The 17,510-nt window shown below is 42.2% G+C and overlaps 1 protein-coding gene across 9 annotated transcripts in view; it reads left to right on the forward strand.

Annotated features, from left to right (window-relative positions):
• The first annotated feature begins 2,192 nt into the window (after positions 1-2,192).
• Positions 2,193-17,510, forward strand: part of Grm7 (glutamate metabotropic receptor 7) — a 920,878-nt gene continuing 905,560 nt past the window's right edge. For 4 of the 9 annotated variants that reach the window (XR_009591906.1, XR_009591904.1, XR_009591905.1 and 1 more), the window contains exon 1: positions 2,194-3,117. Coding sequence is in view for 3 of the 9 variants with exons in the window: in XM_060383884.1 (XP_060239867.1) it covers positions 2,599-3,117 (519 nt within the window). In the remaining 6 variants the exon portion in view is untranslated. Of the gene's footprint in view, positions 3,118-5,676; positions 5,700-5,905; positions 6,139-17,510 lie in introns of those variants that run through there. The other 5 variants (XM_060383885.1, XM_060383883.1, XM_060383884.1 and 2 more) reach the window with 4 other exon arrangements.

The raw sequence follows: 17,510 nt of genomic DNA on the forward strand, positions 1-17,510 counted from the left end.
ATGTATTTTTTTCTATCTTTGTCTCTGTCTAACTCTCTCTCTCTCTCCTTTCCTCATTCCTCTCCCCCATCCATATCATCTCTGTCCATTTCCATTTTATCATGCACACACGCCACACACGTGTGCGCGCGCGCACACACACACACACACACACACACACACAGGTACATCCTTCATCCCTGCAATCATTTCAGTCTATCTCAGTGTGGGATTCAAACACAAGAGGGCTCCTCTAATTTACACACCAGCAGCAAACAGCAAGGGACGCCATGATACAAAGTTATGCTGGGTGTACATTTGTGTAGTAAGGCACCAAGACTAAGAGTGACTGTTATGCATATTGCATATAATTTGCATATGAATCACAGTACAGTTTTGTGGAAGATGGCAGTAAAATATCTTGTGCTTACAAAATCAGAAGAGCATAATAGTTTTCCAAAAGAGGAACATGAAGTCTGAGCAGAAGGCCTATTTTTTTTCTAATTCATAGAAATGTGACTAGGTCCAGGGATAGCCTCACCCCCATCCCCAATCTCATGTCCCTACCCTAGCTTCCCCACCAAATACAAGGATGAGTTCTCCATAAAGCTGGCTGAGCTTTATTCCCTCTATTGATCTTGGCACTGTGGCTAGAAGGATCAGATGTACGAATGAGCTATACCTAGAGTTTAGGAAAAGGGCTCAGTTCCCAAACCAAAAACATTGAAATAGAGACGAATTCCCAAAAGAAATGGACAGACTATCCCAATGTGGAAGATGAATAGCAGCAGGAGCACCTGACCTAACACAAAAAGTCCTCAGCATCACTAAATGTTGGCCAATGGGACATCTTTGTGCTGGTTTCCTAAGCATAAAGCAACAGAGAACGTTGGCCTAAAAAGAGCACTGTAGCCAAAGGGACATGGCCTATTTTAACAAAGGATTTGAGTTAAAAGATAACTTGGAGTGCATCCAACTCAATCTCATCGTTTTCCAGATGGGAAAACTAAAACTCAGGCTGTAGCACTGAAAAATGCCAAGGACACACGGGAAGTTGGTGGTGGTGGCAATATAATAGCATTGTATATTATATCAAATAATAGTTTTTCTATCCACAACAGAAAGCATAGTCTTGAGTTTTGGCTTTCTCTCCACCCTCAAATCTGTACAATATAGCTTTTATATCCTTCAGTAGAAAGCATCACCAACAGTTGAGTTAAGGTCCCAGAGAAATTTTAAATTTCCCTGTAACAAAGCTAAGGCCACTTGTTGCTTTAATGGCTAAGTTTCAGAGGGGCCACCTTCCGGGAGGCAGGACACTGGAATCTGCCTTAGGATTCTGGCTTTGTTCTGCCAAATGCCTGGCAGAGTAAAAAGCGTCCCTCATCTTCCAGGAGCCTTCTGCAGCTTCTCTTTCTTCCTCCTACCCTCACCACATTCTTGCTGTTTCCTAACTGCAAAGAAAAACTGTCAGCATCCCAGAAGTATCTCTGGAAATAGGTAGGAGGGAGCCTTACACCTGTCAGCGCTAGGCAGGAAAGCGCTGGAGTTCTCCGTTTCTTCTCTTGCTGCAAAGGAAAGAAAACGCACTGACTGGATCAGAGGATTCTGCCGCAGACCTGCCGAGAAAAGTGGTCAGTTCGGCCAGTTTTGGACCTTAGGAAGGTCGAGGGTGTACTACCATGCCTTAGGGTTCCTCTTGGTTTCAGGTTTCATCCAAGCTAGAGGGTGCTTGCTCCAGAAGAAGCCGCTGGTTAAGGACTTAAGTCAAGAATCAGGCTCCTGGATGTCCTGTATTTTTCTGAGCATAAGCTAGCACAAGAGAGCCAGTCATAAAGACTGGGCTCTCCCCTCCTCCTGCCCCGTTTCACTGGCTGCTCCACTTCTGGACTCCTTCGCTTTCTGCTAGAGCTGAGAGTCAAAGATCAGACCCGGGGTTCGGAATCATTCAGCCTCATCCCAAGGATGCCTCCGATTCCTAGAACTTGGGCGTGGGTGTTGGTGGACCAGAGGTTTCTACCCCAGAGTTGAGGACAAGAGCTCACCCTCACTGGTATCCTGAAATCCATACATTCCCTGGGGACTACCAAACTCCCCTGGAGAGGCAACCTTCAGGCTCCCGGGCCACCCACCCATTCCCCCCCCCCCCTTTACCTCAGCACGCAGCCCCTCCCTGCGTGATGATGCAAACCGGTGGGGAGGGCGGGCGCTGGGAAGGGTGGGGAGAGATGGATAGCAAGCAAGGGAGGGAGAGAGGGAGTGGGAGGAGGAGGAGGAGGAGGAGAGGGAGCCCAACGACCATTTAAAGCGATAGCAATCCCTGCCCTCTCCCCAGTGCTTGGCTGTTGGAGAGCGCGAGCCGCAAGCCAGGGAGCGGGGAGCGCAAGCTGGTGCGCGGGCTAGTGGAGCCACAGCGCCAGGTGCCATAGGCTGGCTGACGCCCTGGGACCACCCCTACCCTCTCCCGCTGCACCTCCTCAGGCTCCTCCACCCTCTGTGCCTACAGAAGTCCCCCGGGCTTCCCCAAAAGGAGCTCACCACGAGAAGCCCGGAATTGGGATTGCCCATCAGCATCCGCTCCAGCGCCGCCGCCGCCGCCGCAGCAGCATCCGGAGCGGCATGGTCCAGCTGGAGAAGCTGCTCCGCGTCCTGACTTTGATGAAGTTCCCCTGCTGCGTGCTGGAGGTGCTCCTGTGCGTGCTGGCGGCGACGGCGCGCGGCCAGGAGATGTACGCCCCGCACTCGATCCGGATAGAGGGGGACGTCACCCTTGGGGGGCTGTTCCCAGTGCACGCCAAGGGTCCCAGCGGAGTGCCCTGCGGCGACATCAAGAGGGAGAATGGGATCCACAGGCTGGAAGCTATGCTTTACGCCCTGGACCAGATCAACAGCGATCCCAACCTGCTGCCCAACGTAACGTTAGGCGCGCGGATCCTGGACACTTGTTCCAGGGACACTTATGCGCTCGAACAGTCTCTCACTTTCGTCCAGGCGCTCATCCAGAAGGACACCTCCGACGTGCGTTGTACAAACGGCGAGCCCCCGGTTTTCGTCAAGCCTGAGAAAGTAGTTGGAGTGATTGGGGCTTCGGGGAGCTCCGTCTCCATCATGGTAGCCAACATCTTGAGGCTTTTCCAGGTAGGGGGGCGCTCCCTTTGGGGAGGAGCATTCTGTGGCTCCCTGCACTCTAACCTTAAAAGCTGGTTTGGACTTCGTGGGTTGCAGGGGTCAGGCCAGCACTCTGACATTTCTACCCTGGAAATCCTGCCAAATCCCTCCCACCCCACTCAAGGAGGTATCTTCCTTGCTTAGTTTACTCGTCTTTTATGTCTTCCCCTGTCCACGCTCCACTCCATCCGACCTGACTCCCCGGATTTGTGGTCCCATTTACAAGGAGCAGTCTTCGGAAAAACAAGGCGATGATTGAAATGGGTTTGCATTAGAGTGAAATGTGGTCTGAAACAGGCTTGTAAAAGTGTATGGGCTCCTAGGGGAGCAGGTTAGGCACAGGGAATATGAAAAAATGGGAAGATGCTTTGAAAACGGCATTTCTCAACTCCCCAGCTTCCCATGCCACCTAGGAAACCTCGACTCCAGGGAAATATTCCCGAAGACCTCCAGGAGCCCCTTCTTCAACGGAGGGCTAGGCTTTACCCGCATGTGGATGATAATCGCCCATCTCTTCGGGGTTGAATTTCAGACCTGTAGCAGGTCTCGATCCGAGGTATTGGGGGTATCAGCCCCACTGGGGAGACCTCGCCTGCTGACGTGTCACCCCCCCCCCCCGAGTTGGTTTCCTCCTGGCGATTTTGTGCACTGCCTAAATTGCATTTGCAGTCCGGCCAGTGGCAGGAGCTGGGCGATCAGCTAGCTTTCTGCTGCCACTTCAGACCTCAGCTGGAGATGAGCTCATGCTAACTGCGAAATAAAATCGCTTTCACTGACTGCTCCCTCTGCTCCTAGTCCCCCTCCCTCACTAATGCAGCCCCACACCCAGAATCCCAGGCTCTGAGCTGGGATACTGAGCCTGCTGTGCCTAAGGAGTGTTATTCGGGGTCTCATGACCCAGGTTCTAAAACTGGAGGAAGGCAGATGCAGGACTTATCAGCAGTGGGTCCAACCGCAGTGCTCTGCCTCTGGTCCCTGCAGCCTCTGTCCCCGTGCCTACTCTGCTGCACTGGGTGGAAATGGAGGGTTAGAAATTGAGTTTGGAGGGACTCTGTGATAAGGTTTCCCTGTATGTTTCTGTTTCTTTCTCTTTTCTTGTTTGGTTTTCCCTCCTCACTTTCCTTTCCCAACCTCTCTTTCCTTTCCTTATCCCCAAGTTATTGCCTCAAGTCCATTCTGGTATGACTTTCCTAAAGCAGAGCTTGCTGCTTTTTGGTGGTAACCAAATCCAGCCATTGCCTGCCCTTAGCTGTGGGAGCTGATCCCTGCAGGATTGCGTTGCTCAAGTCTAAAAAGTGATTCTTGCTCCTGTGCTTTCCCGAAGGGAAGGGTGAGAGTTTTATGAGGGGCCTGGTGGTGATGGCCAGGCCAGCACAGGACCTGCCTCATCTCCAGGAGAGGGAACTTTGTGTTCAGGCAGCAGAAGTGCTCACCTGAAGCTAATGAGGCTCCTGTGATCACTGGAGCATATCAATACCTCCTGAGTGTGCCAGCTTGGTGATTTCTTGCTGCTCATCCTCCTTTAAAGTGATCTGAGGGCAGGCTTCACTCTGGGTTGCTTGCATACTGAAATAGTCTGGGCTTTTGTCCTCAAAACTCACAAGAGTTTTCTTCACCTCTGAGCTTAAAGCAAAACAGCTTAGGGTGGGGTAGTTGCAGCTGCAGAGAGGATTGAAGAGATGAGCTGAGAAAACATCTGAAGTCTGTGTGTGTGTGTGTGTGTGTGTGTGTGTGTGTGCATGTTGCCTCTGTGTGTGTGTTGGGGGGGGGTCCTCCCAAGCCTTGAGAGGTGGAATGCTCATCCTGGGTTTAGCATTATAATATTATTTCTTTGCCTGTTCTTCTCCTCAAGTGTGGACATTATGCCACTCGAGCCTGTGTGTTTGTAAAAGAGTAAAACAGCGAAGTTCTCAAAAGACATTTCAGATTAAGCTAGGGACAATGTGCAAAGGATTCCAGGAGGAGTTTATTTCTCCTGTAGTTGCATTTAAAACTGAGGCAACTTCCAAAGAAACAAATGGCTGGTCTACTTCCCTGAGCTGGGGTAGATGGAGCCTAATGCCAGTGTGAACAGTGTGGGTTGGGACTAAAACCATTCAGAGAAAACATGGTCATTTTCCTCTAATTTGCAAATTGTAGCTATTCGTGCTGGATTGTACAGCTGAGGCAAAAGAGGCCCTGATTCTCACCTGCAGTTACTAGGATGCTGAGAGTGGGAGGGATGCTCCAACTTGTGGCTTGTGCTGCAAGCTGGGCATAACAGTTAGTGTGCATCCTGGTTTAGCCATTGCTCATGTTGAAGTGTGTGTGTGTGTGTGTGTGTGTGTGTGCGCGCGCGCGCGCGCGCGCGCGTGCGCTTTCAGGTACTAACACAATATTTCTCTATCTCTATATTTCACATAGAAATCATTTGGTGGCCTTTTGCATGTGGTTTTAGAAGCACTTAGCTTGCAAGTTCCGCTAGTTTTCCAGATTCTGTCATTCTGCAAAATGGTTAAAGAGACTAAAGGCAGAATAACAATAGGCACCTTTAAATAGAGAAAGAGAGAAAGGTGAGTAGGTGAATCTTTTATGGGACCCTAGGTTTCTGTTCAATTAAAATTGCCCTATATAAAATTAAAACCTCCAAATGATTAGATTCTGAGTTTTGCAGTGATTTGAGGTTTTCTTCTTAGCTCTTGTCTTCGTGGGTGGCTGTGGGGACCATGCCAAACTGATCACTTGAGATATGAATTTATAGTGAGATGAGCCTGTAGCCTGGGGGAGGAGATACTTACAGACTAAATGAGGGGATGCTGAGTGCTGGGGGCCAGGAGGAGTAATGAGATAGTCAGAGGTACAACAAATGCTGCTTCTGCCAGAGCCAAGGTGGAAACACTGTAAAATGCAGAAATGGACAAGGATGACTCCTCAGCTGTAAATGCTGCCTTTCACTTGGAATTCTCCTCTGCTTACTGGTGTGCAAGGCCAGTCTTAGGACTGGAAAGTCAGGTCAGACTCTGTCTCTCTTCCTTCCCTCTTCCTCCTTCCCTCCATCTCCCCCCTTCTCTCTTTCTCTCTCTTCCTTCAGTATATTCCCTGAATAGGTTAGTAAATGACATGAGAACAAGAATCAGATCTAGTGGGTCTTTCAAATCCAGGAATTTCAGGCTAATGAAATTAGCGTGTGGCCAGGGCTCTGCCAAGTAGAATTAAATCACAGCAACTGCCCTATGATGCATTTTCAGCCTCAAAGAAGCATTGGGGAGGAATTTCTGGAGATTTGTTTCTGAGCCTAGGCAGAATAATACTCTCTTAATGCTCAGAAAGATTAAGCATAAATTATTACTGATGAGGAGTAACATATTTTTTAAAACTAATCACAGAATGGGGATGGCTTAAAGTGGGGAGGTTACATAATGTGGTGACCGAAGAATGAATCTCCCCAGAACAGTATTTTATAGCCATGAGTTAGAAACACTACAGTGTTGAGAAAGAGGAGCATTTCTGACTTAAGAAATGTTACTGACTTAAGAGCAAACACGCATAGAGTAAAAATTTCTTTTGCTACATCCTGATTCTAATGGATTATTATTTGCATGCAGTGACATGATCTAGGCTATGGGTTCTGAATTGCATGGCATCTGTTGTCTTTCTCTCTCTCTCTCTCTCTCTCTCTCTCTCTCTCTCTGTGTGTGTGTGTGTGTGTGTGTGTGTGTGTAGTTTTTTTCAGATATAAATAGATTGAGTAATTGCATCTTTATTGAGTATAATAATGCAAATCTAAATCTATGAACTTTGTACCATAAATGAAATCTATTTGCAAGTTTGTCAATGGTTTCTTTTCATTCACTGGAACTTGCATAGAACAGTAAGCTTTAGGGACACTATTTCATATAGCTGTCTATACATCCCTATGCTCCTTCTCTCTCTCTCTCTCTCTCTCTCTCTCCCATGAAGAACTGCTCATAGGGTGTTGTGATATTTTTATAGATGGGAGGGGCTTTATTTTAAGCAACTCTAACCTACCCTCTTTAAATTTCATAAATATAGGTATCACTGCCATTTGGAAACATCTCTAAAACAATCTCTGCCTCCACTTTTACTGTGTTTTAGGAAATTTACCTAACAGATGGTGAGTGGGAAAATTTTAAAGGGACATTTTTAAAAGAGCAGAGAGGAAAGGGATGAAGACATCCACATGCTATATTTGAAGCTACCTTCATGTATATTTTATGTGTATACAATCCATTTAATTAGGATGTCTCTGGGCATTTTGTCTTATAAAAATTTTGAAACAAAGGTAACAGTTATGTCAATTTCACAGACATTTGGAGTTTAAGAAATTAAAACTGTTTTTCTTTAATATATGCACAGGGTGTTTATGATCTAAAATGACCTTAGGTGAATTACAGCATGCTTTATAGTGCTATGAATGTCATCTGCTATAACCCAAAATAAGTCATTTACTTTGTATAGGTCTCATTTTATCCATCTGGATTTTGTCTTTAAAGTGTAGTTTTTAGGGACTGGGAAGATAGTTCAGTGGGTAAAGTGATTATTGTACAAATACTTGGGCCAGAGTCTGAGTTCATCAAACACAAGCCAGGCATAATGGTGTGTCTCAGTGATATCCAGTTCAGTGAGAGAACTTGTTTCAAAAAATATGTAGAGGAATCATTGAGGAAGACATTTAACTTTTACCTCTTATTTCTACACAAATATCCTTTGTGTACACATGCTAATATATACATGAACATGTCCACATGCACATGCAACAAACACACACACAGATACACATACCCTCTGGAAATGTCTAACTCTTTTTGTTTAGCTTGCATCAAACTGGCTTTTATAAAATCTCCATGACATCATTTTGCACTTCCACTTTGAGGTTGTAAGGCCTTAGGGAAACTTTTAACTGATAGTTTCACAGCTTCTTAATCATTATTAGTCTAGCTCATTTACCATAACCAGAGTGTTCCTTACTTCCCTTCTTTTATTTGCTTTTTCTTAAAATCAGTTTGTTATAGAGTGTATATATCAAATCTCTTATTAGCGGCAAAAAAAAAAAAAAAAAAAAAAAAAAAACAAAAACCTAACACCCTTTTAGGTCAAGTTAGCAAAACTCATAAGACATGGGCCACTAGAAGCACTGGAAAATACAATGACAGTTAAATCGTTGTCCAATATCCTACCCAGTCCCTTCTTGCAATAACTCTAGGCTTCTTTGTTTAAGAAGGTGTCAAATAATGAGAACTTTCTACTGTCTCTTATTCCAGGGTTAAATCACATGGCTCAACTCAGGTAAAGTAAATGACTGGTTTATTAATGGGCGTCAGGGTTTACACATCTCTGAATCCTCCCTGAGATATTTCTGTCAGAAATAATGGGGACACCATCTTTGCTCCTTGGAAATTCAGTACTGGAGAGCTGTGAAATGGAGTGCCTCAGGGATGGGTCATTCAACACACAGAGAGACTGGATAGCCAATCAGACAGAAGAAAGTAGGGCGGAGAAGAAGCCAGACAGCTTAAGCTTTACCAACCTGGAGGCCTAAAGGATGACCACATCTGAATCTAGGTGAATCCCAAATTTCTAGGAAATGCATTTAAAACAAAACAAAAAGGCTGTCAAGAAGGTCCATCTGGTAAAGCCCTTTCTCTGCAAGCCTGGTTACCTGACTTAGATTCTTGAATACATGGAAAAAATAGAAGGAAGGAACAGCCTATAAACATGTTCTCTCATCCATAGTACAGACACAAATAAACATCACACACACACATACACACACACACTCACACACATACACACTAATGCATTTTATAGGTAATAAAATACATACATTGCCCTTGGATTGAGTTTGATTTTTGCTAACTCTAGTAGAAGACAAGTGATTTCCTACTGCAGTGACTAACATTCATTAATCTAAAAATAACACTTGATGTTTTCTTTACACCCATGTTTGAGTTGTTCAGAAACATTACATTCTTCTTCATGCTTGCCAGTATGAACTGTGGTCACAGTTGCTTTCTGCGTTTGCATTAGCTTCTTTCCTGTTTGCAAGCAGTTGGGAGAGAAGGCAGGTACTTTGGATGTAAACTGTAGCCTGTAGGCATCCTATCTAGGAGCTGTGGAGCCACACTCAGTTCCTTTCATTAAAGCAAATCTTTTGTTGATATCCCTGGAGCCCAGAAGCATTTTCACTCCATAATGGAGTACAAAGTATATTAAACTCCTGGGTCCCTGTACAGTAAGCTAGGAGCCTGACTCCACTCCTCATCTTCTTTTGCTTTAAGTAGGTAATTAAGAATAGTTGCAAACTCATGTTCCCAGCAACTAAAATGCATGATCAGTACTTAGCAGGGCAATAATTATGCAATGTAAAGTCAGACTAATTAATTAACTGACCTTTTGTGAATTATCATAACAACTACTTCGATGTTGCAGTCTTAAAATACACACACATAGTGTGAGTTTTAAATCCCTTTAAAAGAAAATATTTATCTTAGAAAAGTATCATGACATGTTTCTTAATAATATGAGATTTCCATGTTTGAAGTTAACTTCTTTCTCACTGTATTTAAACATTAAATGTTTCCTGAGCCAATTTAATAGATTGTAACATTAAAAATGATGTATGTGACTTTAGCATGGTATCGGTTATGTACCACATTCTGTGAGAAATTCTAATTTACTTTTGAGTTCTAAGTGTGAGTAACTGTGCCATGTACTTCCAAGTATGTAATCTAATTTGCTGCCAGAGTAGATCTGCATGTCCATATTGTTATACTGTGCATTAAAAGAGAGAGAGAGAGAGAGAGAGAGAGAGAGAGAGATTCCTGCAGCCCAAAGTAACCTACCTGGCTGACAGACAAAGTATGTTCAAACTTACTTTTTTTTTCTGATAACACCTATGTAATTAATCGCTTTTCATTGTGTTTAATTGTTATGAAACTGCAACAATGCTTAAAAATAATTATGTATCACCCTACCCTGATATCAAGATGGCTTAAAGATATCAGAGTTGTCAATTGCTTAGCCACATCTCTTCACAGAAATACTGAATCCAATTGTAGGGCAAGATTAGTTGTGTACACTCCTAGAAACTTAACACACAAACTCTTATCACCCAATGAAAGATGTCTGTTTTCCATTATTCAGCCAGTGGCTAGGCATGAGGACATAAATACACAGTCAATGTCTCTTATTAAATAAATGAGAAAAAATGTTTCCTCTTGTTCCGATTCAGTGCCTGCCATTATGGATTGTGACAGCTTGTCCTAAACTTTATTTCATTCACTCCACTCTCTCAAGACCTCATGTGAGGAAATCATCATGCAGATACATGCACAAAGTGAGGGCACTGTATCAATACAACTGCAGAAAGTCAAGTTGATGGAACTCAGGAAGTCCATCCTAATAAATGCAACACTAATGTTTCTGTGGGCCATGGAGGGAAGGGTAGAAATTTCCACTTTAATGGATTATTTTGCCTCTTGCTCAGAAAGTGCTGCAGCTTAATAGATTTATAATTGGTCATTTTCAGAATTCTCCATCTCTGGGTGTTGTGCTTTCTTCATGGCACAGCTGCTCCTGCTTGTTCTGGGCGCTGATGAAAGGTATAAGCTAAGCCACATAGAAAGGCTCAGCCTGGCAGTAATACTACTTAGAGGATGCTATTTCTGTTGGTTAAAATACTGATCAGGCATGTTCACTGTGTTTTAAACTGTACTTCTGTGAAGGCAGCAGTTCAGGCAGACATCACAAGGATGGTTCTCATTAAAGAGCCCTTCCTGCCTCTGAAAATTTATCCTGGAATGGACAGTCAAGTTCAAGGGTTAGATCTATGTCTAAATTGATTATGTGCCACTTTTTTTGTTGTTGTTGTTGTTGTTGACTTGCTTGAACAGGAAGGACTCTAACCATCAACAACTGTATCTTTCAAATTGGCATAATACAAATAGTCCTGGGCCCACAAGATGACCTAGCAGTTGTAGGGATTTGCTTTCAATTATGGTGACCTGAGAGATCCCTGGGACCCACACTGTAGAACAGGTGAACTAATTCCAACAAATTGTTCTCTGACCTCTGCATAAGTGCCATGGCATACATGTACCCACACACATACATGTGTGCATATATATATATACACACATATATATATACTAGTATATATATATACTAGATGAATATATATACTAGTATATATATATATATATATATACTAGATGAATAATTTAAGATTTGTAACTATCTGATGGAATAATGTTGATGACTGCAGAGCAATCAAAATGGTTTAGTGCTGAGTTTAACATTCCCTGTACATTTAGCAAATTTCATGATTATTGTTATATAATGTAGGTATTACTACTTCAAAATAATAATGATTGCTGTTTGCTACAGAATATCTATAATAACAATAGTGCCTGGCACTATTCTCTCTTTGTTTTTTCTGGAATGTCTACTTATAACATTATTTATATTGTATTATGTGTAGATATATATGTATGTCTATACTCACATATACATTCATATGCAAACACACATATATGTGTCTGTATACACACACATAGAGAAATAGAAATAGATAAATGATACAAGATAGATAGATAGATAGATAGATAGATAGATAGATAGATAGATAGATAGATGAGAGAGGTTTTCAATGTGGGACATTGATTTAAAAGAATTATGAATTCTATGAAATTTAATTTTTTGCTTTTCTTTTTTCTTCTTTTATTTCATGGAGTTTAGTTTTGGGGACAGAATGTCAATATGCTGTGCTAGATGACTTGAAGCTCACTATCTACACCAGGCTGACCAAACTTTCAGCTGTCCTCCTGCCCCTGCCTCCCAAGTACTTAAATTTCAGGCATGTACACTCTTCCTCCCCTAATTATGTTGTTTTAGGATTGCAGAACAGATAACACCAGACAGCATTCACCTTTCAGTTAAAATTTCATTGCAATACTCTTCTAGCTGCAAAATCTTGGCCTTCTTAGTTAAATACTTTTAGGCTTATTTCTGCTTTCATTATCTGTATTTCTACTCATAAATATTTACTAAGCCTTTTTATTTAAAAAGTCTCTCTCTCTCTCTCTCTCTCTCTCTCTCTCTCTCTCTCTCTCTCCCTTTTTCTCCCATAAGCTGGTATTCATAGAAACAAGTGAATAACTGCAATAAGTAAATAAATGAATTCTGCAGCATATTAGAAACTCAGCAGTGTGCAAAAAGAATGTGGATTATGATAAATACTCTTTAATCCGCTATTGCAAAGGGATATATAGGTGGGTTTTAATTATAAATATGATATTCAGGGAAATTTTGAAAGGTGGTATTTCAGCAAAGACTTGAAGTCATTCTTGAGCAAGCAGATATCTTTCAGAAGAATACTGTTGCTAAGGAAGTAGAATGTATTATTATAACTGTTACGGAAGAAACCTGGCACTACCATGCTGTAAAATGACATGGGAAGGAAGAGACTTAAGCAAAATTGGGGGTCAAGGCTATAATGAACAGATGATAAAAAGCCTTGGACACTATCATAGACATTTTGTTTTTCTCTTTGAGCATAGGCAGACAATGATGGGATTTTGACAGAGGTGTTAGATGATCTGTGCTCTGCTTTGCTAAGCTAACTGTATCTGCAGTGTTGAGGATGATAGCAAAGAGCAGAGTCCAGAAGTACAGGCAGGAAGGGGACTCGGATAGTATTGGTTTGGTAGTTTTACCCAGGATGCTAACAACAATCGTTTCAGGAAGACTCCTTTTGAATCTTAAGATTTCCTAGTGAGTAGAATGTGGGATATGAAGGCAAGAAAGGGAAAAAGATTGCACTCAAGATCTGGAACTCAGGCATCTAGAAAAGTGAGTTGATTACTGAGATATAAAAGCTGGATCGGATAAAGCATGTCTGAGGGACCCAGAATCAGCTTTGTAAAGAGAATAATTGAGGTGGTTTCCTGACCACCAAGTAGAGGTATTGAACACACAATTGGATATGCAAGTCTGAAGTTCTGAAGGAGGATTTAGATGAGAGATGGTACCTGGATGAATTAGAGGTGCTGCACGTAACTTCAGGGTTGAGGATGCAGCTCGGTGCTCGAACACTTGCTTCTTCTGTGGTGTGATCCCCAGGATATAACCATCATCAACAACAGCAACAACTGCAAAGATGCCATCAGTATATGAAGACACATTTTGGTTTTCCATCTTTCTCCCTGTATTAATTGCTTTTCTCACCTCTGTGATAATCTACCTTGACAATCCAACTTAAAGGAGCAGGGCTTATTTCAGCTTTCAGTTTATCACACCACGGAATTCCTGAGGGCAAGAGCCTGAGGCAGCTGTCCATGTTATATTTTCAGTGATGGTGAGAAGAATGCTCTTGTCCTGCTAGCTTTCTTCTTTTTATGTGGTTGAGAACTCAAGCTCTGGAAATGGTGCCACTCTCCCTTAGAAATGGTGGTGTCAATCTCAATTACCTAATAGAGATAAGTCCTCACTGACAGGAAGGATCAGAGGCTAATCGAATCTCAGTAATCTCTTACAGTGTGCCTGGAGGTGTGCAAATCCAGATCCTGTCAGCTTGACAATCAGCTCTGTCATATTCTCCGAAAAGTAATTATAGGCTCATTTTATAAGGCTTAGTTTGATTTATTCATAAGTATTAATTGGTGTTAATTCATAACTATTTTGTAGCATGTTATCAATCATTATTATTTTATACCTCATCAAAGACTGCTGAGAAATTGCTATTTCTGATACACACATTTAAGTTGAAAGAAAGTAGCCCAGACACTCAAGAAAACAGATAATATACTTGTTGTGAAATATGCACTGGGATATTTACTTTGAGCAATTTTTATGTTTTGGTGCAAGAGATAGAAGCAAGGGCTCTGTGCATGATAAGTATGTACTCTATTCCTGGAATATACCCAAAGACTTTCACTCAACTATCTAAAATTTTATTTCTTCATTTATTTTTATTTTTATATGCATAAATGTGGGCCTACGTGTATGTATGTGTGCTATCATTGTGTCCCTGATACCCAAAGAGGCCAGAAGAGGGCATCGGTTCCATGGGGACTGGAGTTACAGATGTTTGTAAGCTGCAATGTGGTATGGTGAACTGAACTCTGGTACTCTGCAAGAGGAGCCAGTGTTCTTAACTTACCTCTACATCCCCCCTAAATCAAACTGAAAACATGACTGGGAGAATTTGTCTCTCACTATTTTTAAGTTCGCAGTCCGTATTAGGTACTTGAAAACTACTGAATAGCCTTTTTGCCTAAATGAAAATTGTGTTTGTTCATTCATTCTACTACCATATTTTGGTTTAAGCATGTATTGTGCTAAATAATGCATGACTACATTGTCTCTACACATCTATAATTTTATTTTAACACGATCATTATGTAAGCTATATTTCAAATGTAATTATCACACATTTCATATCAACACACATCCATTTCTAGTGTTCAAGTGGAGAGCAGAATGTAGTGAATTCTATCAAAATACAACATCTGAGGAACAGAACAGAGGGTAATTGTGTAATTCTCTATTCATTATAATTAAGTTGGATGGAGTTGGCATAATAGAATTAAGATAGAAAAAAAAAACATCAACAACCACACATTGGGGTATCATGGCTCCCTCTCATTTTACATTTGCTATTGTGACTTTAACATTTTTATGCATAAATAGCAAAACAGGACAGTAAATAAATGACAAGATTCAAAAAGTTGATCTACAGAAATGAAATGTTGCTTTTGGATCTGTGGACTGAAGATTTTCTGTCTTGAATAACACCTGGGACCACTGTTTCTGGAAGGGATAAGTTTCAGTGTCAAATCTGCTATTTCACCAGCCTCGTGGAGGCACATACTCACTGCATGGTTTTTGTTTGCTGTTTCTTTATACCTGGTTGAGAAGTGTAACAAATGATTGTGTCACATAAAGCAAATATTGTGCTTTGAAATGATCAGCATCCGCTCAATTGACACTACTCAAGGTTTCTCCTAACTCTTATTTGTACTCATTTGACATTGGAATGCAAGAATAACGTCTGGTAATTGTGATTTTTATTTCAAGAAGAAGCACTAGAATATGGAGTTTAAAGGTCTAGGTGCTAGTTAGACCTAGTGGAACATGTTTACAATGCCAGTTCTGGGGAGCCTGAAATGGGAAAAAAAAAAAAAAAGGTATGTTTTAGGACAGCCAAGAATACACAGTGAGACACTACCATAAAAGAATGTAGGTATCTAGGTCCTCCCCATGCAAGGTCTTTAGTTGGAGTATCAGCCTCTGCAGGACTCCTGGGCCCACGTTTTTTGGTTCTGTTGTTCTCCTTTTGGAGTTTCTATCCCCTCCAGGTCTTTCTATCTCCCTCTTCTTCCATATGATTTCCGGGACTCTGCCCAGAGTTTAGCTACCAGTCAGTATATCCTGTTCAGAGGAAGCCCATAGGCTTCTCAGTTTCCAAGTGGGTTCCCTAGTAAGGGGTGCAGGGGCTGTCTCTGACATGAACTCAGTGGCCGGCTCTTTGATCACCTCCCATGGGTGGTGAAGTCTTGCCAGGCCACAGAGGAAGATGATGCAGCCAGCCCTGATGACACCTGTTAGGCTAGGGTCAGATAGAAGGGGAGGAGGTCCTCCCCTATCAGTGGACTAGGGAAAGGGCATAGGGGGAGAAGAGGGAGGAGGGCTGGGCCAGGGAGGAGATGAGTAAGGAGCTGCAGAGGGGATACAAAGTGAATAAATTGTAATATATTGATTGGTAGATAGATAGAAAGAAAGAAAGAAAGATAGATAGATAGATAGATAGATAGATAGATAGATAGATGATAGATAGATATACAATGTATAGGTGTTAACATAGCTGATCTTCCTCTGTAACTAACCATGTGAGCTGTGTACTCACCTTCATATCTAGAAATCACTATTCCTACCATTAAATAATAATATTATTTCTTTTCTTATGTATAATCATTCATGTCAGCCACTTAGTTCAATGCCCATGGCACTGCATGTGTCATTGGTAGGGTTGGTATTATTTTTACCACTGTGAGTGTTGCGATTTTGGCGGCCTCCTTGAATTATTCCATAAAACAACCCTGCCATGTCTGTGCGAAGGGGTCAGTTGCCATTTTCCCTGGTATATGCTTTTGAGCACCACTCAGACAGTACCATGCTGGCACAGACAATGCTGTTCTTTGAAATGGATTCTTGTATGAGAGTAGAGTATGGGTATAGAAAAAAACTAAAGTCAAGAAGAAGCAATCATCACTCCTCTTCACCTGAAACTGGGTACAAGTAGCCAGGACTCAACAATAGCATAGCCAAGGGCAAAATGTTTAGTGTTATTCTCTTTTAATTTTATTTTTTATATTAATTAGAGTTTACTCACTTTGTAGCTAAGCTGTAGCTCCCTTCTTCATTCCCTCCCAATCTCACCCTCACCCCCTCCTTTCTTCTGATGCCCCTCCCCAAGTCCACTGATAAGGGAGGTCCTCCTCTCCTTCCATATGATCCTAGTTTATCAGGTCTCATCAGAACTGGCTGCACTGTCTTATTCTGTGGCCTGGTAAGGCTTCTCCCCCCTCAGGTGGAGGTGATCAAAGAGGAAGCCACCGAGTTTATGTTAGAGACAGTCGCTGTTCCTCTTACTAGGGTACCTACTTGGATACTGAGTTGCCATAGGCTATGTCTGTGCAGAGGTTCTAGGTTATCCCCATGCATGGTCCTTGGTTAGAGTATCATTCTCAGAAAAGACCCCTGGGCCCAGATTTCTTTGTTCCGTTGCTCTCCTTGTAGAGATACTGTCCCCTCCAGGTCTTTTTATATCCACCTTCTCTCATAAGATTCCATGCACTCTGCCCAAAGCTTGGTTATGAGTATCAACATTTGCTTTGAAACACTGCTGGGTAGTCTTTCAGCGGCCCACTGTGGTGGGCTGCGGTCCTGTTTCCTGTTTTCTCCTTCTTCCAATGTCCATTCCCTTTGTCTTTCTGAGTGAGGATTGATCATCTTACCCAGGGTCCTCCTTCTTGCTTAGCTTCTTTAGGTGTACAGATTTCAGTATGTCTATCTTATATTATATGTCTAATATACACTTATAATTGAGTATATATGGTGTGTGTCTTTCTGCTTCTGGGATACCTCACTTGGGATGATCTTTTCTAGATCCTACCATTTTCCTGCAAATTTCATGATTCCCTTGTTTTTAATTGCTAAGTAGTATTCCATTGCATAAATATACCACACTTTCTGTATCCATTCCTCTGTTGATGGACATCTGGGTTGTTTCCAGGTTCTGGCTATTAAGAATAAAGCTGCTATGAATATGGGTGAACAAATGTTCTTGTTGTATACTTGAGCAT

Source organism: Meriones unguiculatus, chromosome 5 (assembly GCF_030254825.1).
Source record: "Meriones unguiculatus strain TT.TT164.6M chromosome 5, Bangor_MerUng_6.1, whole genome shotgun sequence".
Lineage (NCBI taxonomy): Eukaryota > Metazoa > Chordata > Mammalia > Rodentia > Muridae > Meriones > Meriones unguiculatus.